General features: G+C 48.4%; 1 protein-coding gene across 4 annotated transcripts; it reads left to right on the top strand.

The window, feature by feature from the left end:
• Nucleotides 1-24,828, top strand: CCAR2 (cell cycle and apoptosis regulator 2). Of its 4 annotated transcripts, XM_044437522.1 has the most exons (22): nt 1-96; nt 787-879; nt 1,497-1,588; nt 3,316-3,407; nt 4,394-4,508; nt 5,851-5,977; nt 6,562-6,658; nt 8,353-8,469; nt 9,058-9,292; nt 11,792-11,905; nt 13,090-13,253; nt 17,185-17,362; nt 17,707-17,949; nt 18,790-19,020; nt 19,296-19,476; nt 19,760-19,839; nt 20,193-20,339; nt 20,480-20,588; nt 21,045-21,242; nt 21,549-21,614; nt 21,955-22,160; nt 23,616-24,828. In XM_044437522.1, exons 2-22 carry the CDS (start codon nt 813-815, stop codon nt 23,664-23,666), a joined length of 2,910 nt encoding a protein of 969 aa, XP_044293457.1. In that variant the 5' UTR covers nt 1-96; nt 787-812; the 3' UTR covers nt 23,667-24,828. The 4 variants fall into 4 exon arrangements, with proteins under 4 accessions (XP_044293457.1, XP_044293459.1, XP_044293460.1 ...); XM_044437524.1 differs by lacking the exon at nt 21,549-21,614; XM_044437525.1 differs by lacking the exons at nt 20,480-20,588; nt 21,549-21,614; nt 23,616-24,828 and having other exon boundaries at nt 21,955-22,090.
• The last annotated feature ends 279 nt before the right edge of the window (nt 24,829-25,107 follow it).

Raw genomic sequence — 25,107 nt, forward strand, 5'->3', positions numbered from 1 at the left:
GGCGCACATCCGGGCGGCGTTTCCGGGTTCCTTTGTCCCTGGCGCCGCAGCCCGCTGCTTCCCTCCCGGCCGCGCCGTCCTCTTCGCCGCCCGCAGGTGCGTTCGAGCCCGGCCCGCTGCGGCCGCGCGGGGCGGCGCCGTCCCCCGCCGCCGTCTGCCTCCCGAGGGCCCTGCGCCGCCGCGCCTGGCCCGCCCCGGCGTCCGTTGGCGGCGGCCTCCGACCCGCGTTTCCAGGCAGAGCCTCCCGCAGGCCGGCCCGCGCGGCACCGCAGGGGGGCGGGCGGTTGGCTGGAGGGGCGACGACCCTGCCGTGTAGCGCGGCGCGGCTTTTCTTCCCTTTCGCATCGCTGAGGGGCCCTTTGCCCAAGGTTGCTCCTTCCTCAGCCCTGCCTGACTTATGGCTCCCTTGTTTACTCGCAGCTTTGGTTGTTTTTCTTGGTAGGGCCACTTATCTCTGTTCTAGCCAGGCAAGATTTTTATTTTGGCACCGATGAAGGATTTTGGGGTGTACTTCGATATCCCTGTCACTGCGTGCCTGCTCTGCTTGAGTGAAAGCTCTCATATTTCCCTTGCTGCAGGGCCCTGGTAGCGTGGGTTGTACGGATCAGCTATAATTCTTTATACTAGAGAACTTCGTTTTGGAAAAACACGTTTGATGGGGGTGTGTTTACTATTGCGGTTCATGACAGCTGGAAGGATTCATTTCCTTTTTGACACTCTTGGTGCTGCTTCTTGTTTGGGACACCTCTCTGTAACAGTTGTCTTTCTTTTAAAATGTCCTTTTAGACAATAAACCGATTACACCATCCACAATGGCACAGTTCAAGCGCCAGAAGCAGTTGCGAGCTAGTAGCCTTCAGGGAGCCAGGTCATTCTCAGGTTAGTCTGATGCAGAAGTCAGAAACGTTGCTCTTTTCCACCCACCTTATTTCTTCGTTTTTGATGGATACATTGGCTCCTTGTGTATAAAAATGTTTATTTCTGCTTTAATGATTTTTGATGATGTTTGTGTCTTTGTACCTATTTGAGGAAAAAGTGCTACACCAAAGCATGTCCAATATTTCTCTTTCATGACAAGTCCATGTTTGTGCTCCTTTCTAACTTTCATTCTCCTTGTTATATGACCAGTATACGTGATCAAACATGTTAAGGTCCCATCATCCTCTGCCAGTAGGCCAATTGTGGTGCTGACTGGGAATGACTGAAGTTGTAATTCCCTCTGGAAGATAACCCAGTTGGGAGAAGGCTGGTCTAAAGTATAGCTGCTAAACTGAAGTGTCAATGATAAATATAATAATAATTGCAACAGTAGCAAATTGATGTGTAAATAATAAACTTAGGTACTGTCGGGCCAGTATGGGTTTAGTGGAGAGCATCTCTGAATATCCTTTAGCCTGATCCCTGTAAACAACATTTCAGTTACTCCAGTGGGGAAAAATATAGTAAGGAGCTTATTTCACAGCGGTTCTGAAATGGCGTTTGCTCCTTTTCACTAGGAACCCAGCCAGCCTCTTTATTGGGACCTGCACCTGGCCTATTAAATCCTCCTATCTCAGCAGATATCATTCAGGCAGCACGGCATCTTCAGGTATACGGTAGATTATTGTCTTTCCCTTGTGGGTGTCTTGCTCACGATGTGATGAAATTCTGCTTTCTCTTCATTTTCCTTCGGGGAGCAGTGAATGATCCTCCCTCAGCCTAAGACTGCTGGGAGCCATTCAAGTTTGTGGCTGGTCTGGGTGACTTTTCTGTGGTTGTGCCAAGAACTGTATATTTTAGAGGCAGCACAACAGCACCTCAACTTGGATCTTGGCCAGGGGTCAGGTGAATGCTCCACAGAGATCTGTGTGGTTCTTCTGATGCTTCAGGCATGTGACTTTGAACTTCCTCAGCTTCTGATGAGATCAGAGCTGCATTCATGGTGCCAGGGCAGCTCACTGCTACAGCAGAAGCAGTTGGAAGTGTTTCAGTCTGTTATGGAAAGCAAGTGTATGGGAGGGGGCAAGGGCTGCTCTCTCTTCAGACGCCACCAAATTTGGCACAGCCTTAGTATGTCACATTATGTATGCATGCAGAACTCTTGCTTCAGTCATGAAGTTTGTACATGGAGTGTGAAGCCTAGACATTTGCAAAAATAATATTGTGACAAAGTGTCAACCCTTAGGCCTTTGGGGTACTTAAGAGCTCAGATTAAAACCTGACATACAAGCTTTTGTTCTCTCTATCTCTGGTGTCTCATGACATCGAGCAGTTGAGCCAGTGTTCTTTCTGGCAGGTGTGTGTGAGCAGGTGGTGTGAGAAAGCACATTCCTGACATCTGTTCTTTTGGCAGTTGCTGGGATGAGGCTGGCCTTCCCTGTGCAGTGATGTTCTTCCTGGGAATCGGTGTGGGCAACATACCAGCGGCCCTTAGTGCTATGGCTGGTGGATCTTGCCAGGGGACGGTTCCCCTCAGCTTTGCAGAACAATTAGCAGTTGACTCCTCCAAGACAGTTTAACCACTCAATACAGAAAAGGGCAAAATTCTGCTGGAAAGAGCAGCAGCAGCGCACTAGATGAGCTAGGATAGATGCATATGGCTGGACCTTCCTGCTTTCTGTTTTGCTTGTGAGGTTTTGTCCCTCACAGGAGTTCAAATAATAGTCAGCCTGGTAAACCCGTGGGCTGCTGGAGTGTTTCTCATGTGTGTTGTCACATGAAAGAAGTGGCCTGTGTGTAGGCATATTCCACACTTGCCCAGTTTCTGCACGAGTGCCCGAGTCACATGTGACTTGCTTCCTGTGGTGCGGTTGTACGGATTCTTTGTTCCATATGGCAGCACATGTAGGAGGTTACCAGGTCTGCTCAGAGTGACCAATCATTTCACAGTATTATATAGCTGCTTGTAGCGTTGAATGCTCTTAGAAAAGATGAGAGGGGCTTTTTAAAATTCTGAACAGAATTTATGTGCTGCTCTGAAGCATCAAAATCAGTGCAGTTTTTGCATGGTGTTGGTGATATCTAAATCACTCTTAAAGAGAATGGTGGCGAAGTGTCTTGGCTGGAGATCACTAAATAATGGATTCATTTTTTGACGGGTGAAAGAGCTTGAGCATAGCCAAAGCTTAAGGTGACCTTAACCTAAGCAGCTTGGCAGATGGTGTAGAACTCCAGTGACCAAAAATGAGAGTGCCTTCGGTAGCGGCTCGTACATAGGTCATGTTGGCAGAGTTATCGATGGTGCTTGTTGACAGTGTGTGCTGGTTGCCAGATGAGTGGCACGGGCAACCTATCATTATGTCATTATGGTGATTTCCCTGGGCCTTTGCTTTTCAGGGGGGAGAGAAACAACGCGTTTTCACCGGTATTGTCACCAGTCTTCATGATTACTTCGGAGTGGTGGATGATGAAGTTTTCTTCCAGTTAAGGTGAGCAGAGGACTACAAGAACGGAATCGGGCAGCAAATAGTGGCTAATGGCATTGTACCCACAGCACTGTCTTTATGGAGGCAGGCAGTGGGAGAAAACAGCGAATGTTTACTTCAGTTGCATTTTGTTGACATGCAACCAGAATCCCAAGCTGCAATAGTCCACCCCAGATTGCAGCTGGGGGACGTCATTTTTGAATGCTAAACAAAAGCCAGTTTGGAAGCAAAAAAAGCAGTGAGCATGAGGAAGAAAATTTTTAGTCAAGCTGTTGCCTTGCAGTGCTAGTTTTCTACTTGCAGAGTACTTAAGACCAGTCGCTCACACGATTATTACAGTCAAGCTAAATAAAAGTATACCAGAATCTCAAAGCAAGCAGAATCAAAGTATAGAACAAATACTGTTGTCTAGCATTTCAGTAATCACAGATTGGTCCCTGGATATGATCCTTCTAGTTTCAAACAGAAAGTTGAATCGTGAATTGTTCTTATTCACATTGCTACAGATAAAAAATTAGCTACTTTCAGTGATAACACTGATAGATTTTATCTTCTGTCAAATATTTAATATAAATTGAACTGCCCTTCCTGCAAATTTGATCAGTGAGGGGACAATTGCATGCTGCCTAACTCCAGTAATGGATGTTCCAGAACAGAAGGGGAATTTTTAGGGGAGGGGGTCTAGCTCAGTGGTGGAGCATGCAGAGAAAATTTCCAGGCATTTCCAGTTTTAAGAAAGGGCGAGGTATGGGGAAAGGGCCTTTTCTGGAAATCAGCCTCACACTGCAGTAGACAATCCTGGGCTAGATGGGCCTACAGTTTGACCTCTTGTAAGGCACCCTCCCCATTTCCCCATGACATGGTACAGCCAGAAGACTGTTGCTGAACTCTGGGTCCTTTATTCCCACTGGAGAACCCTAAGAAAGCCCATGGATGCTCAGCAGAAGCAGAAATCCTGCATGTGCCTTCCATGTTTTGTTTCATTTCAGCGTTGTCAAAGGTCGGATCCCACAGATTGGCGAAAAGGTGCTGGTGAAAGCGGTTTACAACCCTAGCCAGTCAGTACCCTGGAATGCCTTGAAGGTTCAGACATTGTCAAATCAGGTACTGCAGAGTTCTGCTCTTCTAAATGTAAAAGAAGGATTCTTTCCTGGAATTTTGGAGCTTGTGTGAATCTGTTTTGACTTCCCGGGGTGAACAGTTAGAGAGCTTTTGATTTTACCCAGCTGTGTGCCTGGGCTTTTTATTCAACGCTAATCCATCTCTTCCAATGAAGCAACAGAAGTTTGGAAAGTAGGTCTCACCATAGCGACATTGCTGTTCTACTGCTGCCTTGAGGCATGCAGGTTGCGGGACAGACTGTTACTTGCCCATGGATACCTTGCTTTTCTTAGAAGATATTCAAAGTAACCCAGAATAGGATGAATAACAAATAATGCAGTTTATAAACAATATACTGCCCAACTCCTCCTTTTAGAAAACAAAACTAGCTAATACATGTTTTCGGTAGTTTTAGAAGAGGCAGACTCTCAGTACAACCTACTTCATAGGATTGCTGTTGTGAGGATAAGATAAGAGAGAGAAGATTGAAAAAGAAGAAAAAGAAAGCCTAGGTTTCTTACATGTAGAGTAATAAAGTCTTAGTTTCTTATGACACAGTATTTCTCTAATATTTCTTGCACTGGTAAATGCTGATAGGCTTACAGCCAAAAGGGAGCTACTGAGAAATAATTGAAAGGGTTCAGATGTTTTGGGGGAGCACGGACATTGGAGGTATAAAAGAACTTTTGGAATGGCTCCCACCTAACAGGCCCAAAAGAGAGTTTGGAGTGTGCCCCCAACATTCTGCTTGGAAACCTGGTGGGGTGTGGGGAAGAGAACACCATTTGAGAAAGTAGGCATGGCTGGCAAGAATACTGGGTAGGGACACTATACACTAAAACACGTTGCCGCTGATCCTCCTTACAGAAGTCTAATAATACTACGTGCCAACGCTTTTTCTTATTCCATTAGAATTTGAGAAACTGCAGATTGGAGTGCTTTAGGTGTAATGTGTTCTGAAAAGTGAGATGAGTGCAGTCTTGATATGAAGTCCATAATGTAGCTTTTCTGTAGCATCTGATGTGTACTTAGTAGAAGAAAACGGTGTGATGCATGGGTGCTTCTCAGTTGGATTATTTCCCGCTTGGGCTATCTTGGGTTTGATGAAATTACATAGGCTTCTTGGCTTCTGGCCAGTGATTCTTCCCACTTTCCTCCCGTTTCTGCTGCATGGCCAGCCAGTTTCATATTGGAGGGAAAGTAACATTTTTGAATGTCCTTTCCATAATCCTCTGATGGTTGTTATGTGCATTTGAATTCTTAAATTTGTGAACTTGTTGCATGAGAAAAGTTTCGTCTTTCTAGCCAGTAAATTGCTAATGACTGGCATCATTATGTTCCACAGCCTCTTCTGAAGCCTCCCACTCCTCTGCTCCACGTGGCTTCTTTGGGACAGAAGCAAGGCATTCTGGGAGCCCAACCTCAGCTGCTCTTCCAGCCTCACCGAATTCCACCTCTCTTTCCTCAGAAGCGTAAGTGCGACTGCTTATTGTGTTGTGAGAGAATATATCTGATAGGGGAGAAACGGGATCATAACATATTTAGCATTACAAATCTAGAGTTTGAAGAGTGTTGTATGGTGACAGAAGACACAGATCTCTTAGGGAAACTGGGAGGGAAAAGCAATCAGTTCCCTCTTTTAGAATAGTGTTTGCCCTTCCACCTTGATGGCATGGAGCAAAAGTGTTTGAGAAGCACTTTTTTTTTTTTGGCTGCCCCATGAGACAAGCTGGTAGCCTTGGCAAAGCTCTCAGCAAGAGTTGGCTGAAGCTGTGGGGCCACCCTGTGAGCAGGAATTGTATGGCAGTGCCAGGATGTCATTTTGTGGTGTGGCCTCTTAATCCCTCCCTCCATTCATCCATCCCTCCTTCCTTCCTGTGTGTGCGTCTCTGAATCTGAATGAGCTGATAATGTGGTGTGGCCTTGTCTGTTTCCACCCTCCCTCCTGTGTGTGCGTGTCTGAATCTGAATGAGCTGATAATGATCTTGGAGCTCAGCTTGAAGGCAAGTGGATTGTCCAAGCAATAGAAATGAGAATGAACTATTTCTTTCCCAGCCATAAGCCTCTTCCAGACATCCCCGTCGCTCCACCTGGGTCATCTTGGGAGATACAGTGGTCGGGGTCCAAAGGGCAGGCAGGATTCCGGCAGATGGTAAGGTGCCTTTATGCTGGTACAATCCCCCCACACCTCAAATGAGCCAGAAGCTTCCTTCACAGGGAGTGCCATGTTTGTCCGCTTCTTTCCTGCATCAGTGACTTAACACTCTGCCAAAGTCTCTTAGTAGTCTCTTCCTTTCTCCACCTTTTTAGAAATTTAGACGTGTTTTTGGTTGTCATCATCATTTGTACAGACTTCCATTGCACAGTCCTTCACAGTGCAATGCCCAACCATTTCTAATTACTTGTTTCAGCTCAAAACTGTACGTAGCCATTTCGCCTTAGCAATGTTTCCAACAGAAAGGAAGGTTTGGACCTAATCCTGTGCATCATTATTCTAAAGCACAACCAAAATAAACCATTTTCCATAAAATATTTTTGTACTCCGCCTTTTCTAAGAATATTTCTGAGCTTCTGCATAGATGTCGCTTCCTGAACCTTGTCATCCATTCTCTCATCAGTATGGTTTTGCTTCCTTTTAGGCTTATATTTTTTTATCTTGTGTACATACCTGTCAGTATTGAGCAAACTGTTCCTGAAGCCATGCATGAAAGATGCCCAGTGCTAACTAGGTTGGATTCTTTGTCCATCAGTGTAGTTTTGACAGCCAGCATTGCTTGCTACCCGATGCTTTTAAGTGGTGTTCTTGGGGTAAAGTGTTTTGCCAGAAAGCTCTGGTCTCTGCACTGCCCTTGTGCAGAGCCCATGTCGCCAGGACAAGCTCCAGGCTTTTCCTTTCCTCCTGCCTAGTGATCATAACTAAACGGAGCCCCAAACCCCTTAATGTGAGGGCACAGGAACCCTTGAAAGAAAGGGGAAAGATTTGGAGAATTTTGTAGCCAGCATCTTTGCTGCCACACTGCAAACCTTGTTGCAAGTGGATGGGGCAGCAGCTGTTCTGCGCCTGAGCTGCAGTCCTTCTGTGCCGTCCTTCTGTCGCCAGGATTTGTTCCATAAGCTCTGTGGTGGTGCTCCCTTGCTTGCTTGCTTGCTTGCTTCCTTCCAGCAAAACGTGTCCGGTCACAGAAAACGCGGGACAAGGGTGGTGGCCATAAAAATCCTCCAGCGTTTTCCTTTTCCTTCCAGGGCTCTTGTGCCCCTGGGACTCCATTGGGCTGCGCGCACTAAACAGAGCCACTGGATTCAGAGGCCATTGAATATTGGGTCTGGGAGATGGCGGTGGGGTAGGGTGGGGCGGGGCAGTTGCCTTCATGCCCCACCTGGGGGCTTCCTTTCCCCTTATGGGCAGACAGGACACACCACTCAGTAGGCACAGCAGGGCTGCCCCCAGGTCCCCTTTTTGGGGGTCGTGTTCTTCTTCCTTCAGCTCAGCTGTATTGTTTGGCACAGCGACAGCATTAGAGCCAGGCGGGATCTAGTTCTGATGCATGTTGGGTGTAGGAAGCTACACGGGGGACTTGCCGGGGGCACTCAGTCTCTGCCTGCGTAGGCAGTGCAATCTTCAGATGAAAGAGGTAGATGTCCTGGACTAGCTGCAGGTGCTGCCACTTAGCTTCCTCCTGGAGCAGGGATGTCAGTTTATCTGTCACAGTGCAATTCAAGCAACCAGGTTTGGTGCCCTAGCTACCTGTTTTTCCTAAGCTGTTGCATTCTGTGAAGAACTGCAGCTTGAAGGGTTGATGTTACAGAATTACTGTGCTAGCAGCTGCTGTGCTGTTGTGCCTTTAGGGATGACTTTGATTCCAAAAAGCGGAAGCAGCGGGGAAATGAGCCATGGGGAGTGAAAAAGCCACGGCACGAGCCACCCCAGTACCGGGTCCAGTTGGCTTCCTATACTGTGAACAGGTAAGACAAGTAGACCATTCACTAGAGGGAAAGAGTGCAATGAAGCTCCAGGGCCAAGAAGAACGACGTGGGTTGCCGAACAACTGCCCCTTGTGCCTTTAAATGCAACGATATTATTACTGATGCACCACCCTCAGCGTGTATTGGAGTTTTCTGCAAAGTCTTGAGAAGGCAAGCCCTTGCCCTAAGAGGCTTGCAATCTAAAATTGAACAGACGGGAGAAAATGCGGCAAACAAGGTGGAGGGAGGCAACGGGCATTTATTTCATGAACGCGCCCTTAGGGAAAGCAAACAAGACAGCCTGGCTGTGTTACCAGGCAGGGGCTTAGTAACTGCAGAAGCGTTGCTCTCTTTCGGTAGAGGGAAGTGTTGGGCCTAGCAGGTTACTGTTGGTTCGAAGCGTGTGTATTCCATGCTCAGATGAATGAGCAGACCCAGTCCCTTCCCTGACTGGAAACAGAGCGCGCAGGACAGGCCGGCGAGAGCCTCAGATTTGTCCGCATGGAGGGGCGGCATCTGCTCTGCTTACTGGGCTGGCTTGGCTTTGCCAGGCCTTGTTTTTGACAGCGACAGCGTGTGTCTCCCCAGCCCCTTCTGTGATGCCATGGAAATCCTGCGACGCTACGGCAGCATTCAGTTGCCCAGGGAGTTCTACGATGCTCGCCTCTGCTGGCTGGACACTTTCCCACTAACGCAGCCACTCACCCTCCGGCACCCCAGCCGTATCCGGGTGGCCAGTTCTGCTGAAGAAACCCCTCCCGTTGATGAGCGCTCCTCACAGGATGCTCAGCCAGGGGATGCCAATTCCACATTCAGTGCTAAGGTAAGGACACAGGGGCTGGTGGATGTAGGAGCTGAAAGCCAGGTGGTGAAAAATAGTTGCAAGACCTTTCAGCCCTGTTAAACATAAAGCTTACTGATTCACCTTCTGGGCTGCATCTCTTTTGTTAACTGAACAATAGCAGGTCCGTCATACATAGACAAGACCAACCTAGGGCTCCATCTGCCTTTTACAGGTATACAAGTGTAGTGCTGCCTTCTCATGTCACCTGTGCTGCTTGCAGCATTGCCTTGGTTTGACAGGGTGCCAAGGTTGGGCAGGTGTCCTGGGATTCACTGACCTGGTGGCTGTTGCCAGAGCTACAGGGAACTGGGGAACTGGAAAAGCCATGGATTCTATTGTCCTAGATCTCTGTTGCACCAAAGATCGGTTTCCAAATTCTACAGTGAGGATGGCTATTAATAATAACAGTGTTTAATGCCTTCCCTTATGGGACACTCATGGATTATAAAAACATTTTAAACTACCACTTCACTTTAAGCCAGAGAGAACAAGCTCAGATTCAGTGCAAATACATGAGTCCCCTTATCCACCAAAGGAACGATGAAAGAGCTGTTTTCTAAAGTCTGTCATAAAGGGGGGGCTGGTTGACTTCCCTAGGCAGATCATTCTGATGAGGCAGAGGTGTTAGTTAGAAAAAAAAAGAATTTTCCGGTGCCTTAATTTGAATAGGCTCTGAAAAGTTTTTCCAGGTGCCAAAATGAGCTGAAATGCTTGATTAGGTTGGTAAAGTATAATGTAGCTTAACATTTCTGTTCAAAGCACTAGAAAACTTTTTATTTTTATGGGTCTTAGAATGCTTTAACTATTGTAAGATGATAATTCAGTAGCATGCATTTCACTTGTTTAAAATTAATTAGGCACTGAACATTTTCATTTTAGCTTGGCGGGGGGCGCTGCATTTATATTTATTATATATACATGTGTGTTCTTGTTAGGGATGGCCACTTGCTAATTACAAACTTGAAACTGGCCGGTATGACTGGTATTGTATCTGGTCACTCATCTTATAAAACAAGGCATCTTCCAAAATGGATGTTCTCCTACCCAGGACATCGTAGCAACAGAAAACGTTCTGCGCTGAACACAGCAGTGAACTTGCAGCAACGCCAGTGGTCCTGCTTCTCTCAAGGCAAAATCCTATTCAAGTTAGACAGAAAAGGGACTGGCTGGGGCTTCCTGGGAGTTGTAGCCTTTTTTCTGTCTAAGTTTGCATAGGTTTGTGTCCTTAGTCATTTGCTTGCCTCCAGTGGTCCAGATAACCTAAATCAGGGTTTTGTTTCATGAGGGGCACAGGGTGGATACTTGCAGCAGGTGTTCCTTTTGAGAGATTAATATATCTAGAGAGTCATGTAGAGCATTACACTACTGTGAGCAGATCCAGTGTTAGTCCTACAGAGAATGGAGCCATCAAAAGGAATAGGATTTTGGTTAGCTGTGACTACTGGTCCCATTCCTTCTGGTGTAGGCCTCCACCAGGTACTACACATCTGTAAAGGGAGGGAGGGAGAGAGGGAAAAAATACGAACAAACACGAACCATGGTTTGGGTCATAGATCAAATTTTGCATGTTTGTGGAGGTCACAGGCACCTGTAATCCTGGTTGTACCTTTGCCTACCTTGCATAGCCTGTGGATTTGTAGACTTGGGCATGTACACACCTGTATTTTGCCCTTTGCAAAATATTCTGCAGAGCCCCCAGCTGTATTAATGCCCTGTCTCCATTGTGTTTTTGCGGGGTGGGGGGTGGAGTGAGAGCTGAGACCCCGCGTGTATATTTTGTATTGATCAAAGGCTTCTTATCATGATAGCTCTGTATGAGCCCCAGCAACAGAGACAGTATGCCTCTGAATACCAGTTGCTCAGGAAACCAGGCAAGAGGATGGTATTGCACTCCTATCCTGCTTGTGGGCTTCCCAGATCTATCTGCTTGGCCACTGTGGGAACAGTGATCTCATCTAGCAGAGGTATTCTTATTAAAATATTCGTAAGCCACCTTTCTGCCTTATCTGGCAGAAGATGCACAAGATGATGTACACAACAGACAGTAAATCAGCTTACATGAACTAGATTTTTTAAAGCTGTCTTTAAACATTCCAGAGAGTGTAATAATTAAATCTTTAAAAGACCAATGGAAGAGAGAAATTTCCACTGTCTACCCAGAAATGAGCAAGGACAGGGCCAGTCTAACCTCCGCAGGGAGGGAATTTGGTGGTGGTGTGCTGCCACAGAGAAGGCCCTGTGCTGCCTTCACAGCAGCCTACTCTTTCTTTGTGGTGGGCTGTACAACTGGGCTTCTGTTGATGTTTGTGGGCAGCAGGCAGGTTCATTGGTCCAGGCGTCCACAGTTGTCCAGTTGCATTGGCAGGAGTTGACTTGAAGGTCTCTGGCAGAGCTCTTTTCCTGTTAGAGATTCTGGGGATTATTGCACTTGGGTTTTTGCCTGGATGCAAAGCTTCTGACTTTCCTTCTGCAATGTAGGTTTTGCTGCTGTCCTCTCCAGGCATAGAAGAATTCTACCGCAATGGTTTGCTGTACGTTGAAGATCCCAGTGACCAGAGAGAGAATCCTGAGCACCCAACAAAGCAAATTAAGGTGTGGATCCTCAGGTTTAGGAGAGAGGTGCTAGAGTAGACAGGTGCTAGAGCAGACCTTGGGCAACAAATGTAAGCATTAGCCAGCTCATGCTGGCCAAAGGACTGGGAGCTCTCCCAAAAGCCCAGGAAATAAGCTGGAATTAGAGCTATGCAAGGCCAGCGTTTGAGAAAAAGAAGAGTTTTGGAATGTTTGTGTGCATTTTCATGAATAGTATCTTGTCACTGCTTTGCCACTGTGTTGTGAACTACTGTGCTGTTAAGATCTAGAGTGGTTTTTCTCTCCCACGTATAGGAGCTTTCAGTTTTCCCCCTTTCCACTGTGATAGTGGTGGGACACATCTAGAGGCGAGGCAGAAGTTTTACACATTAAGAATATGCTCTTGGGAAGATAAAGTTGAGGTCAGCAACAGCAGACTTAACTGCAAGTCAGATAGACTAAGAACGCTTGTGGTTTGTCTTCTGTAATGAACCATAGCGGGGCTTGCGTGCCTAAAATGTCTTAGTAGCTTAATGTGCAGAGTATCTCTATCTTCTGTAGCACAATTCCTCTGCATCCCAGTTAATTGCTGCTGCCCCTTTTCACAGATATGGAGCTGAGGTTGGGGGTCGGGGTCAATTCACTGTTGCCTTCCAGATGTTCTGGACCACAGCCCCCATAATCCCCAGCCAGCATAGGTCAGGGATTATGGGACTGGTCACCCAAAACATCTGGAGGCCACCTCCAGATTTAATGCCTCTCTGAGTCCACAGCTAAGCAGCTATGTCAGTTTGGAGTGGTTTTACCCAGCTCTCCACCCCCGAGACCTGTCAGTTCCTGTAGAACAGTTTGCTTTGCAGGCCCTTTCTTCTGGTGCTGCTCCTCGTCTTCACTTGTGCTTCAGTGCAGTTTGTGTGCTATGCAGGTTCATCTGTGAGGCGCTGGTGGGTGTTTTGGCCAGACCTCTGGCATTAGGGTACATTTAATGCCTTTTGGTCCCTTCCAGTTTTGAATATGTGGCTTTAAGGGAGCAGGAGAGGGCCTGGTCATTGGTAGGGGGGAGGAGCAATATTGATCAAGAGTAATAGGTACCCCTGGGTAGCAGAGACCCGCCCAAGGTTTTGCCCCGAGCTCTCCTCTCTTCCATGACTTGGTTGTCAGAGTGGTGGCTAGTATTGTCTCCTGAACAATTTCTCTTTCCTTAGTTCTTGCTGGGAAAGAAAGCAGATGAGGCTGTACTGATTGGAGGAGAGTGGTCCCCATCGCTGGATGGTGCTGACCCAGCTACCAACCCCATGGCCCTGATTCACACAGCCATTCGTTGCACCAAAGTGCAGACTGGTTTGGACTTGAGCTCTTGCTCTAAATGGTGAGTCTTCCTTTTTGGTTGCTGAATTGTGCCTTCAAAAGCCACCCTCTTTGGCTTTGTTTACATTACAGCTAATGAATTTGTTGAAATAATAGCAAATGAATTAGAATGGTACTCAAGTAAACCTTTTGCCAGCCTTGACAATCTCTGTGAATTTTATTTCTATGGGGACTTTCTGCAGAAACTGAAACGATAATCAGATGTAAACTCTCTACCTTTGAGAATATGGTCAAGCATTCTGATTTGTGTCTTTGATTTTGCCTGTAGGCTTGGCTACATTTTAGACATGGTGGTTTGGTAGGACCTAGCAGTAGCCACAGTCACAACAGGAGAAATGGTTAAACTGCTGTGTGTGTGTGTGTGGTTCTGTTTGTTTCTGTTTTTTGGGGGGATCATGAGCCAGCCTTTACCCATCTTTACCAATTGCCATCACTCTTTCTCCCCTGGTGGGAAATCCAAGTTGTAGGTTGGAAGGCTGTGGTTCTTTTTGTAAGACTAAGCAATGCAAACACCAGTGGTCCTTTGGATTTCTAGTGGAGTGGCCATAGTAATCTGTTAAGCAGACTTCTTTGAAAAAAAGATTTATGTGACACCTTGCAAACTAACTAGTTTATTGTCTCATCGACTTTGATGGACTAAAGCAGGTGTAAGAAACCAGTGGCTCTCCAGATGTTATTGGACTTCAGTTCCCATCATTTCTAACCAGTGGCCATGCTGCCTGATTTGGCAGATGGGAATTGAGGAGCAACATTACCTGGCAAGCCATTGTTTCCCATCCCTGGACTGGAGCGCTAATGATTCATCTAATGAAGTGGGCCCTATTTCATGGATGCGAGCGCAGAAATAAATCTGCTAGTCTTTAAGATGCCACAGGATTCTTTGCCTCTCTTGCCTTAACCTCCAGAAATGAGGTGGCAAGCCATCCTCACTTGCACTCAGCTAGTCTGACCACGAGGTGGCTGCCTTTTATTGTGTGCTTCTTGAGTCTTGCTTTCAGGCACTCTGTTCAAAAAAAGGTGTTTGTTTTGTTCAAGGAATGTATGGTTGGAAAGTGAGGGGGTTGGCAGGAGATCTTGAAAGATGTCCTGCCACACTGAGCAGGGCCCCCAGCCGGGGAAACCTCAGTGTTCTTCCTTTGCAGTACTTCTGGAATTCTAGGGTTAAAAAAAGCCAAAGTACAGCATGGCTTAAAGTAAGTTTTATGTTTTATGTTCCTAGATTAGGAACTAGGTAGAAGAACTCACTAATCTTTGAGGGAAGATCAGTAGGTGGCACAAGGGGGTGGGACAGGATTGAGCACATGCCAGTCAAGGGTGCCGTCGCTACCTCAGGCCTTTAGAAGAAAATGCACCATTTCCCAGGTCTTGCCCCATAGCTTCAAAGCTCACTGGAGGAGAGCTAGTGCTTGTTTTAGCTTGTTCCGTGGACAAAGGGCACAAGAAGACATTGTTTCTGCCCTCCGAAGACCCAAGAAGGCGGCCCAAGGGTTCAGGTTACTTCTGGGTCTGCTTCCTCTCGCCTCCAGCAGTGGATTGCAGGCAGCCTTCTCCCGAGTCTTGCTTAGGGAGAGCAAGAGGCTTCTGTGGATGGGAAGAAGCCATGCAAAGAGCAGGTGCACGAGTGGAGGTGTGCCTCTAGGAAGCCCTGCCAAGATGGCCAGGCTTTCTGTGTGTCCCGAGGTGTGAAGATTGTTGCTGGCGCCTCCCTGTGTCGAGCTGAGCAAGAGGCGTCTCTTGGCCGCTGCTGACCTGCTTGCAGAAAATGCCTGAGCAAGGCCTCCCTGCTTCTGATTCCTTGGAGCTCCTGGATGCTTTTGCACCTCGATGCTTTTGCACGTGAGCTCTTTGGAGCCAGCAAAGACTTCAGAAGATCAGAACCCCCAGCCAATCAACACGGAGGGGGAAAGCCGGAACTCGGAGCGCATTGGTTTGGTTGGTAGCAATGGGTCTATATATAGATTCCTGGCACTGCGTAACCATAGCAACTGATCTTATTTTGCTTAAACCTGGCTGCACATGTGACTTGTTTGGGAAGCAACAGATGAAGGAAGAGGCTTTTGCTGAAGCTTTGCCACTTGTTGAATTCAGTCCAGGGCTGGAGTGCTAGTCTCTCAAATGCAGTCCTTCCTTTCCATAGTGCAACTGAAGGCACACCCTTTGGGGGGCAAAATCCTCTGCTGGGGGAGCCGAAGTAGGTCAGCAAAATGAATGACTATGTTCAAGATGGGATAAGTGTTTTAGGCTAGGAACTGCAGAGAGACAGTCTTGGGCTTCCGGCTAACCATTAGATTCTGCAGAAGCAGTTGGCAGTGGTCCGATTTAGGACCAGAACAATTTAGGACAAAGGGGTGAATGTCACCCTTTTGTCTGAGGAACAGAGCAGCTCCAGTATCGTTAGCCGAGTTGTGTTCCCTAGAAGACCAGCCCTGACCATGGACCAGTGTGTGGTTTTCCAGCTTCTGTGCAGCTTCCACTGATCCTAAAAGGTTGAGATGCTTCTCCTAAGGATTTGTTACCGGCAGCAAGGGTGCTAAGCTGCAGAATGCTGTTCCTTTTGGCTCTGTTCCTCTTCCCTTTCAGCCCAGTCACTACTGGAATGTGGCCACTGGGAGCCCTCTGGATAAAAGCAGTTCGGTACCCCAGTGATAAGCAAGGAAGCATTTCATTTTAGGTATATGCCAAAGATGTTTACATGTACACTTGAATCAGATGCAGCTTGACTGCAAAAAATGTGTGTTTACAGGCATGTTTGCCTGCAGGCCAAGTTTAGTTGCTTGTACTGAATGGCACCAGACCTAGTTCTGCTGTTGTGTGATGATTTAATGAAACACCAAGTGTTCAGGTTTACTGAATATATCAGAGTCTTGGAAGATCTGGAAATCAGTTTATCTATTATGATTCAACTTAAATTCTGGTTGTGGTGATGGGGAAGAGACTCGCTTTCACTCTCACATGCAAATGTGTGAACACAGTGAACCAATGTATTTTGATAACAGAATCAGTGTAACTGTACAGGCAAGGAGTCTTCACATCTGTGCGACCTCTGCATTTTTTTCGGTGGCTTGAGTGTCTGAGCTCCGGGACTGGGCCAGAAGAGCACTGCATCACTAGCTGTTGCCTGTTCCAATTTAATACCTCAGGAATCCCATTTTCTTTCCCCTCCATTGTTTTAATGCCTGGCAAACCTGCATGATGTGGGTTCGCTTTTTGAAAGCAGGGCAGGGGGAGGTATGTGAAGGATAATGACAATAATAACAATGTAAAATATGCAGATGAATTAAACATAGACAAGTTGTCTGTAGCACTTAATTCCATTGCAGACATGAGGCTCAGTTGAACATTTAAGTGTCCTCCTGCATGGATTTTGGTAGAAATTCTTAACCATTCTTTCCAGTTGATGTGACATCTCTGTTTTGATTCATGCTTTCAGTAAAACCCAGACATACCGCTGGGGGCTCTTGGTATCCCTTGTCATTTGCCTTGGTGAGAGTAATTGAATAAGAGCTCTGTGGCAGCAGCTCTGCTTTCCTGAAATGAGAGAGATCTGTTGAAGAAGCACTTTCTGATGCTCTTTTGGTTCTTGCTTAATTTCTTTTCATTTTTCTTTTTTTACATTTCTCTACCATCTGACAGCCAAAGCTCTTTGCCAGCTTGGGACTTGACACCATGGACAGGATTTGAGAGTGTTTGAGATTCTGCTAAGACTTTGAAGGGGAACAGTGAAGGTTTCCATGCTCAGACAGACACCACCCCAGTTCTTATAACTGGGCTAGAATATCATCAACTCTTTCATTTTAGGACTGCTAGTTGCTCCACGCCTAAAAGGGACTCGGTGATCATGGCAAGGAAAAGAAACTGCACACCCCTTGGGAAGGGTCACTGTTGCTTCTGCCTGCCTGCCTGCCTTTTACCCTCCAATTCCTGTACACCAGGTTCCGGTTTGCTGAGTTCAGATACCTGCGTGAGGGAAGCCTGGCTCATCAGGAGCGGACTGTGGTCTTCCTGCCAGACATCTGGAGCTGCATGCCATCTCTGGAAGAATGGGAGGCTGTGTGCAAACAGAAAGCAGAAAAAGCACCACCAGCAGTGTCGGAAGACAAAGCAGAAATGGTAAGAATGGGTGGAAACCGGACAGAGTTTCTTGAGCTGAGAGAAGACCTGAGGCCCCTAGTAGACTCCTGCACTGTGGCCTGGAGATCTTTGTTCTTGATCACCATGTTGATGATGCAAGAACTAATTGTTACTGCTGAGCTGGTCCAGAAAGACTCAAGGCATGGGGCACCCTCTTAGGTCTGTCACCCTGTGTGTTGTTCCATCAGTTTAATGGGCTAGTCAGCTCTCAGGTCTTCGGCATTGGCTTCAGGGGGAAAGTAGAGACTAGCCCTGCTTCCATGCTTCAGTCCACACCAGTGGCTTCCTCTGAGGCTTGCTAAAATGATCCTGTTATTGAACAGGAAGAGGGAACAGAGCAGGCCTCCGAAGCTGGCCCTGAGCAAGAGGCAGAGGCCAGTGAACAGGAAGCCGACTTGAACGAACCTGCCTCTGAATCAACCCTGGAGACCCCCGGTCCTGAACTAGAGGCTCCCACGGCTCCCTTGGAACCTGCCCTCATTGCTCACTCACAGCCCAGCTGCACTAATATCTCGCTTTTCACCCTACTGGAGTACCGGCGGCAGCGGGAAAAGCTCTCCTTTGAGGTAGGATTGGGGGACCTGTATGAGCCGTTCTTCTGGGTGCCGCTCGCGCTTAGTGTTGCAGCAATCCAAGCAGCTACGTGTCTGCCTGTTTGCATTCTGGGAGTGCACATCTTGGGGGAGCTCCCTGTTGCTCATGGTCCAATAGGTTGCAGTTTCAAAGCCTCTTGACGTTCAGGAAAACTGTCGGAAGTTACGAGGGTGCCCTTGGTGACGGTGTGTGTCATTAAGAATCCTCCCAGCTACATATTTGCGTTAGGGGAGTTTGGGAGGAAGAGCTACCACAGAAGAAGCCATTAACTGGGTGGGTTGGTGGCAGGCTGTGCTCAGCCTTGGTCTTTCAAGCCAGCCAGAATTCTCGCACTAACAGCTTGTTTGTGGATGGCACTTTTTGCAATGCAAGTACCATGGCGATGGCGTGAGTCAGCCGCGTCCTCCTGGCTGCCGCCGCGTCTCTGTCTCCTGTGGATAATGCCTGGACCCAGCATGGTCGCAGCGCTTTTCTCAGCTAGGCCTGCGCTACACTGATCGACACACAGCCAGCAGAAGCCCTGGAGGGGCTTGACATGGAACACCGACAGCCAGGCCATAAGCAAGTGTGTTCCTGGAGCAGAGGGACGAGTGGGGCGTTCCTTGCAGTGGGAGCAGGTTGAGGCGCCAGTGGAGGTGGTTTTGCGGGCACCAGGCCACCATTGCGTGGCGCTCGGCTCTTGGACACCGGGCTTTCAGAGTGGGACGCAGGCACTCGGACCCCTTCCTTTCCGTAGCATCCTGGGCAGGGCTGAAGTAGGCCTCCAGCTGCTTGCTCACTGCTCTCCCTCTGACCCTCTCTCCACCCCTGAGGTGGCCGTGGTGGCAGAGTTCTTCCAGGAGATGCTCCAGCGGGACTTTGGCTACAAGCTGTACAAAGCGTTACTGGCCCTGCCAGAGAAGGAGGAGCCCCTGGAAGCAAAGATCCCCGAGCTGGAAAAGGCAGCTGAATTGGAAAAGGAGGGGGAGAGCGAGCCAAAAGAGGAGCCTCTGGAGAAGCCTGGAGTGGAGGACACGCTGGACAATAATGTGAAGGAGATTCAGGTGAGGCTTCTGGCCACTAGTAGGGCCAAGAGGCAGTGCAGATCAGCTACACCTTCCCCAGATGGGGCTGACAGCATCCCGTGACCCCCAGGATGCCTGCAGCACATTGGTGTCCCACACAGCCCCTAAGAGTAGGAAGGCCAGAACAGGTTAAGCAGAAATGGGGCGCTGTGCAGATGAAGTAACCTGTCATACTTTGTATAGGTTTGTGTTGGCGTGCCTTTGTTTGCATGGCATATGCATTGTCCTGGTTTGTGTGTGTGTTGCTTCTGTAGAAGGAGGAGGCAGGAGATGTTGAGAAGAAGCCTGGAGGCCACGATGGGGCCAATTCAGCCAAGGAGGAGAAGGTCAGTGGGAATATCAAAACAGAACCAAAGGATTCTACAGACGACCTCTGTGAGCTGAGCCTAGAGGATGACCTGCTACTGCTAAGGGAGGAGGAGGAGGAGGATTTCGGTAGGTACCCTGCTGGGGAACGCAGCAGTCTTGGGGGAACCTTGTGTTGGGACAGCCTTCCCTGACCCATGTGGATGTGCTGAACAGCAGGGAAGCCAAAGGGCCCTCCCTGGCCATAGGAGGGAAGGGCAGGGTGTCTGAGCCCCAGCCGGCCATCTGTTTGCAGACAAGCGAAAGCCACCTCAGCTGTTTGCAAAGGTGTCACCATGAACTCAAGTCTCCCCCTTGGCAAGTGTTCAGCAGAGCTCAGCCTCTGAAGCAGGTCATGCTGCCTTGTCTGCAGGTGTCAAGTTGGAAGATGCAGAAGTGAGATCGGTAGCGTCCAACCAGTCAGAGATGGAGTTTGCCTCGCTTCATGATGTGGTCAGTAACAAATTCCTCTTCAGACCTTGTTTTAGACACCTCAGGCCAGAGCCTCTGCAATCATGCAGAGCCAAACTAGCCACTGTGAGAAATTGTGAAAGAGTGACGCATGCTGCCTTAATGTGAATAGGCGCCGTGCTTTTGTGGCCCTGATCCTGCTTTAGTGGTACAGTCTGAATGTGATGTCCATTTGCGAGGCAGCATTCTGGTTACTCTGAAATTTATAATTTTGCACAGAGCTGGGCATGATTGAGGTCTGGGCTACAGTATGGGATGATCTGTGGAGTGGAAGTGAAGTGGCATTTCAGTTTGACCAGCCCGCCTCTTTTGCTTCTTTTTGCATCCCCACCCAGCCCAGAGAGCTGGACCCAAGTGCTGTGTTGCCACTGGATGCCCTTCTTGCCTTTGTTTACTTTGACTTGAATTTCTGCGGCTATCTGCATAGGAAGGATATGGAAAAAATCCTTCTCACCTTGGGACTGCATCTCTGCAAAGAGCAGGTGAGCAGCCGGCCCCATTTGTGCCAAAGGTTGAAGGTTTGGATGACTTGGGGCCTCTTGGTTGGTGCTGCACACCCAGGACCTGCGTGCAGCCCTTTCCAGTGCCGTTCATGGAGAGGGGGTATCTCATCCGGTGGCAGGTGAAGCGCCTGGTGAACAGGGTGGTGACGCAGTTCGTGTGCCGCTACCGCAGCCTACGCTACAGCCGGCAGGAAGGAACTGAGCTGGGCCTTGAGGAGGAGCCACTAGGTAGGCGCCATTTGTGGGGTGGGAAGGGGATGCTCCTTTGCCTGGTGTTTCAGTGAGCATAGACTTCACCTGGCTTTCAGTCTCTGATTCAGCTCACCTGCCCCCATAATCATTAATTGCAGGTCATCTTTCCTGATCACTCAGTGCTGCTGGGACCCACCTCTCCCCCCGCCACATGCCCCCCATTCTGCTGGCTTCCCCCGGACATTGTGTATGCTGTCCATACAGCCACTCAGAAGAGCACAGTTGTGTGGGAAGCAGTTACTGCCGTCGTATCTCTTCCAGCCTCCACTGAGGAGGCGGCTCAGCTTGGGGACTGTGGACCTGTGTGTGTGCCAGGAAGGAGGATGGGGCTTCCATCCCGCAGTGGGAGCCGTCGCCCATTTTCCCATGGTGAGCCTGTTTTAGTTGCTCCATCCCAAAGCCAAGCAGAATAAACTTGCCCTCCTCTTGCAGGCAACCTCGCTCTCCTGTGCCCAGCCACCCCTGTGCCCGAGGCTCCTCCCAAGTCTCCCAGAGAAACTCAGTCTGGTAATTTGGTTTCATACAATGGGGCTATCCTCAACGTGGGCAAACTGCTGGAAAAGGCAGAGCAGACGGAAAACGGCCGACTCTATCTGGAGAACAAAATCCACACGCTGGAGCTCAAACTAGGTGAGCGACGTGTAGCGAGGCCTGGCTTCCGTTACACAGAGGGAGGGCCCCATAAAGAACTCCCAGGAAGCTGCTGCAAGGCAGGATTAAAGTGTGGAATGGTTTGCGTTGCATCTCCCTCTTAGCAGCCTGGGGAGTGGGACCAAGTGCAGGCAGAGCGCCCAGTACCTTTTGCTAGAATGTATTAGGCAAATGAAACCTGACATAGGAATGAGGTGTGGGTGTTGCACTGGTATTAAACATTACAAAGAGTTTGGTGGCAAAGCTCTTAAGAGGAGCTGCAGACTGCAATGACTTATATTACAGGCAAATACTTCCTGGTTGCTCTTGGAGACATTCCTCAGCCTGAATGTCTGGGAATCTTTGCTGGAGGTAATCAGTGAATCCCCTGGATTTTCCTGGTGACAGGTTGGGCCTTGGGCGCATGAGATGTCCTTGTTCTTGCTCTTTAGCAATTCCACAAGTGCATCTGATGGCAGCGGTGCCAAGATCAGAGGGCCCCAGCCTAAGCAGTAGAGTGCTGTTGCCACCCTGACTTTTGGGAATGTTTGCTCTTGCAGTTCAGGTTTTTTGAGGTATTTTGTATCCTGAGCTTGCTACATGGGTTCGGGCTAAGGGCTGCTGCTCTCCCTTCGGCTGGAAGACGCACTGTTCTGATTTCAACTTGTGCTTTTACTTCCTAGAAGCTAATTTTGTTCTGTTATGTTCATAGAAGAGACCCAGATTCGCTTCTCCACAACAGAGGCATCCAACAAAGCCCTGACGTTGGAGGTGCAAGAACTGCAGAAGCGCCTTACAGAGTTGGAGGAGCAGTCTAAGATGACTGAGAGGCAAAAATCCCATTTTCAGAGGCTGCTGCAAGAAAATAAGAAGCGTCTCCTTCCACTGCAGCTGGAAATCCAAAAGATAATTGAGAAGGTAGCTGTCCAGATAGGCCTGGATGGGAATTTTAAACTGGTTCAGGTTCTTTCTCTCATCATGGTGGTTTTACAGTCTGTCTGTCTGTGCTTTTGCTTAAGTGATGGCTTGGTGCAGCTAGAAGTATCAGCAACGGTGTGGACTGCACTAGCATGGTCGCGTTGTACAACTTCTCTGCACTGCTGTTCCTGGACATGGGTGGGGACCACCTTCATGGTCAAAGGTGGGAGAACTTGCTGGCAGATTGAGAATTAAGCGGGACGGATTTAGATTTTGTGCACACTTGGAGTAGACCCCCTAGTCCACTTGTTTCATTGTGTTCCATTGGTCTACTCTGAGTGTGACTAAGTCTGGATCCAATCTATTATCTTTTGTTTCAGTGGTTTTTGTCTTGAGTACAGCTAATCAAGCCTATGCTGCCTGATACTTATGTGGAGGCAAGTTCCAGTTCACATGATCAAAACAACGCAGATAGAGGCTGGCTGGGTTGGGCCTGCAGATTTATTCCAGGAGGAGGAGGAGAAAGAACATGGGTCTCTGCTCTTCAAGTCATCTTGTGTCTCTACTGCTTAATTGCATCTTATCATCATGGCCCATTCTAAAACATTAGATTATGTCTATTTTGAATTAGTCATCAGATGCTCAATCTCTGCTGTTTATTTTAAGGGTGAAACATTAAGATTTTGTTATGGCTTTGCCCTAACTAGTAATGTGAGGGTTTGCTGGCGAATTTGCCAGCCCTACTTGGTGAATTAAAGTTCTAATACCCACCAACATGCAGTACATCAAGCACTTGTCAGAGAACACATGCTTGTTTTCGCCTGCCCCTCTGCTCAGCACTTTCTTCTGGGGCTACTTTAAACCTAGCATAGGCATGCAATTCCTGAGACCGGCTGTTTCTGACTGCAGGTGAGTAATCAAATATTTGTATTTTTTCATGTTGATGGCAAAAGAGCAATCATCATCATTTTGTTAGTGTGCTGAAAGGACTGGATCACATGCTTCATTTCTCTGCTTGCTTTCTCGGGCTGTGAATGGTTGCAACATTCAAACAAGGTTTTTCCAACTTCAGGGTTTTTAAAAATTTTGTGAAATAGTTCAGGGATGTGACATCACACAACTTCCCTGAATGTGTGTATCCATTGCAAAGGAAAGTCTCTGAGGCAAGTGTGAAAATACCATTTGGAACTATTATGGCCTGTCACCCTCTGGTAGAATAGCTGAAGTTTCTGAACCTGAATATTTGCTCACGGTCACACAGTACTTGCTCAGGTCTACCTGCAGCAGCCAGAGTTAAAAAGACATGTTTCTCTCTGGAGGTGGTATTCCATTTTACTTTTGTACTGGAACCTTTAAGGGCTAAGAGAAGAAGGGAAAAGCTGGGGAGGAGGCAGGAACACCACAAATGCGCAGGCATTCCTCTTACTGCCGTTTCTTCAACTTTGTCTCTTCCAGACCAATAATTGCTTAGAAAAGAAGGACCCAACGCCCATTTCCAGCAACTGACATTCCCTGGAGAAAGCCGCTCAGCAGGGAAGATCTGTACCCTGGTTTGATATTTGGGGTTGTGGGTCGGCAGCTGGGGTAAGCCTTTGAAACCTGAAACCCTTTCACGGCCATGTGAAAGGCTGGAGCTGGTTTTCATCCTAAACCACCCCAGGCTTGGGGAAGGCACCACCCAGCCTGCCAAGGGCTGGGATTCACAGCTCTTATGCTGGAGTCACCATTAATGTTTAAAGGATACCCATTAGGTAGGAGTTTTGATGGTCTGTTGTGTGAGTGGAGAAGCGACGGTGTAGGTATTCTCAGGCTGTCTGCCAGCAGCAAGCATCGGATGGGAAATGTTAGCCCCGTGCTGAACCGGATGCAGTTGTAAATGGTCAGGGCGTCAGGAGGTGCCAACTGCCCCCAAAAGCGGGGTGAGGCTTGCCTCTTTGTGCTGCATGGAGACATTTCCTTCAAGCTGCCCCCCCTGCTCCAGCTTTTGCTCCAGGCAGTGCTGTGCTGCCTGCCTTTCGACTACAAGGTGCTTTGGGAATGCATCAAAGAGTCATCAGAACTGGCAGGACTTCAAACAAGCACTGGAACCAATGCCGTGTCTCCCACCTGTGCCCTCCATGGACCGTGCATTCAGTGCCGCAGGCTAGTTCGTGGCTGTTGCAGGCGCTGTGGTTTGAGTTCAAACCCTTGCGCATTTAGTACAGCGTTTTAGCCATTTTAAGGAAAACAGTGCCATTCAGTTCCCCCTTGGCCAGTCTTGAGTCACACTCATTTGCCAGATGTAGCTTCAGAGGCTCAGCAACGTGCTGTGTTTGTGCTAGCCTTTCAATGTGAGTGAACTTCTTGGCCAGGGCACTGGGGCTTTTAGGGGCTTGGGCCTGGGCAGTAGGGTGGCTGCAATGCACTCGGCTCCCTTCTGGGGAAGTGGCAGGAGGGCTGTGCTGGGTAGGTGGCCCACTGGGTTCCTGTGGTGGTCCTTCGCAAAGTAGCTGGTGGGCCGGCACTTGGTCCCTCTTGCAGTCGGTAAGGTTTGCATCTGCTTTGGCCACCCACTCCCCAGCCCTCAGGTGGCCTGTCACTTCTGGATGTGTGTTGCTTTTAGTCTGTAAATGTGGTAACAACTTCTATTTAACTGGCCAGGTTCCCTTTTATAAAAGTCTCTTCCTCACTTGGAAGTCTGTGCCTCCTTTCTTTTTGCCTTCAGTTGGGTACTAACTCTCTTTTCAAACTTGAAACACACCTGTGCGTCTGCCCCCTCCCCATCTTCAAAATGGTGCTTCAGATGATGTCTGATGCCAGGGCTGGGGGAGAACAGGGAGAAACAGAGGTAGTCGTGATGACAAGACACAGCTTATACGTTCCAAAGTGGCCATTCCGTTTCCTACTGTACAGACTAAGTTTGTGGTACTTGCATCCAACACCAAAGGTTGCAGTGGCCACACCTCCT

This window comes from Varanus komodoensis, unplaced genomic scaffold (genome assembly GCF_004798865.1).
Source record: "Varanus komodoensis strain SLA01 unplaced genomic scaffold, ASM479886v1 scaffold30, whole genome shotgun sequence".
NCBI lineage: Eukaryota > Metazoa > Chordata > Lepidosauria > Squamata > Varanidae > Varanus > Varanus komodoensis.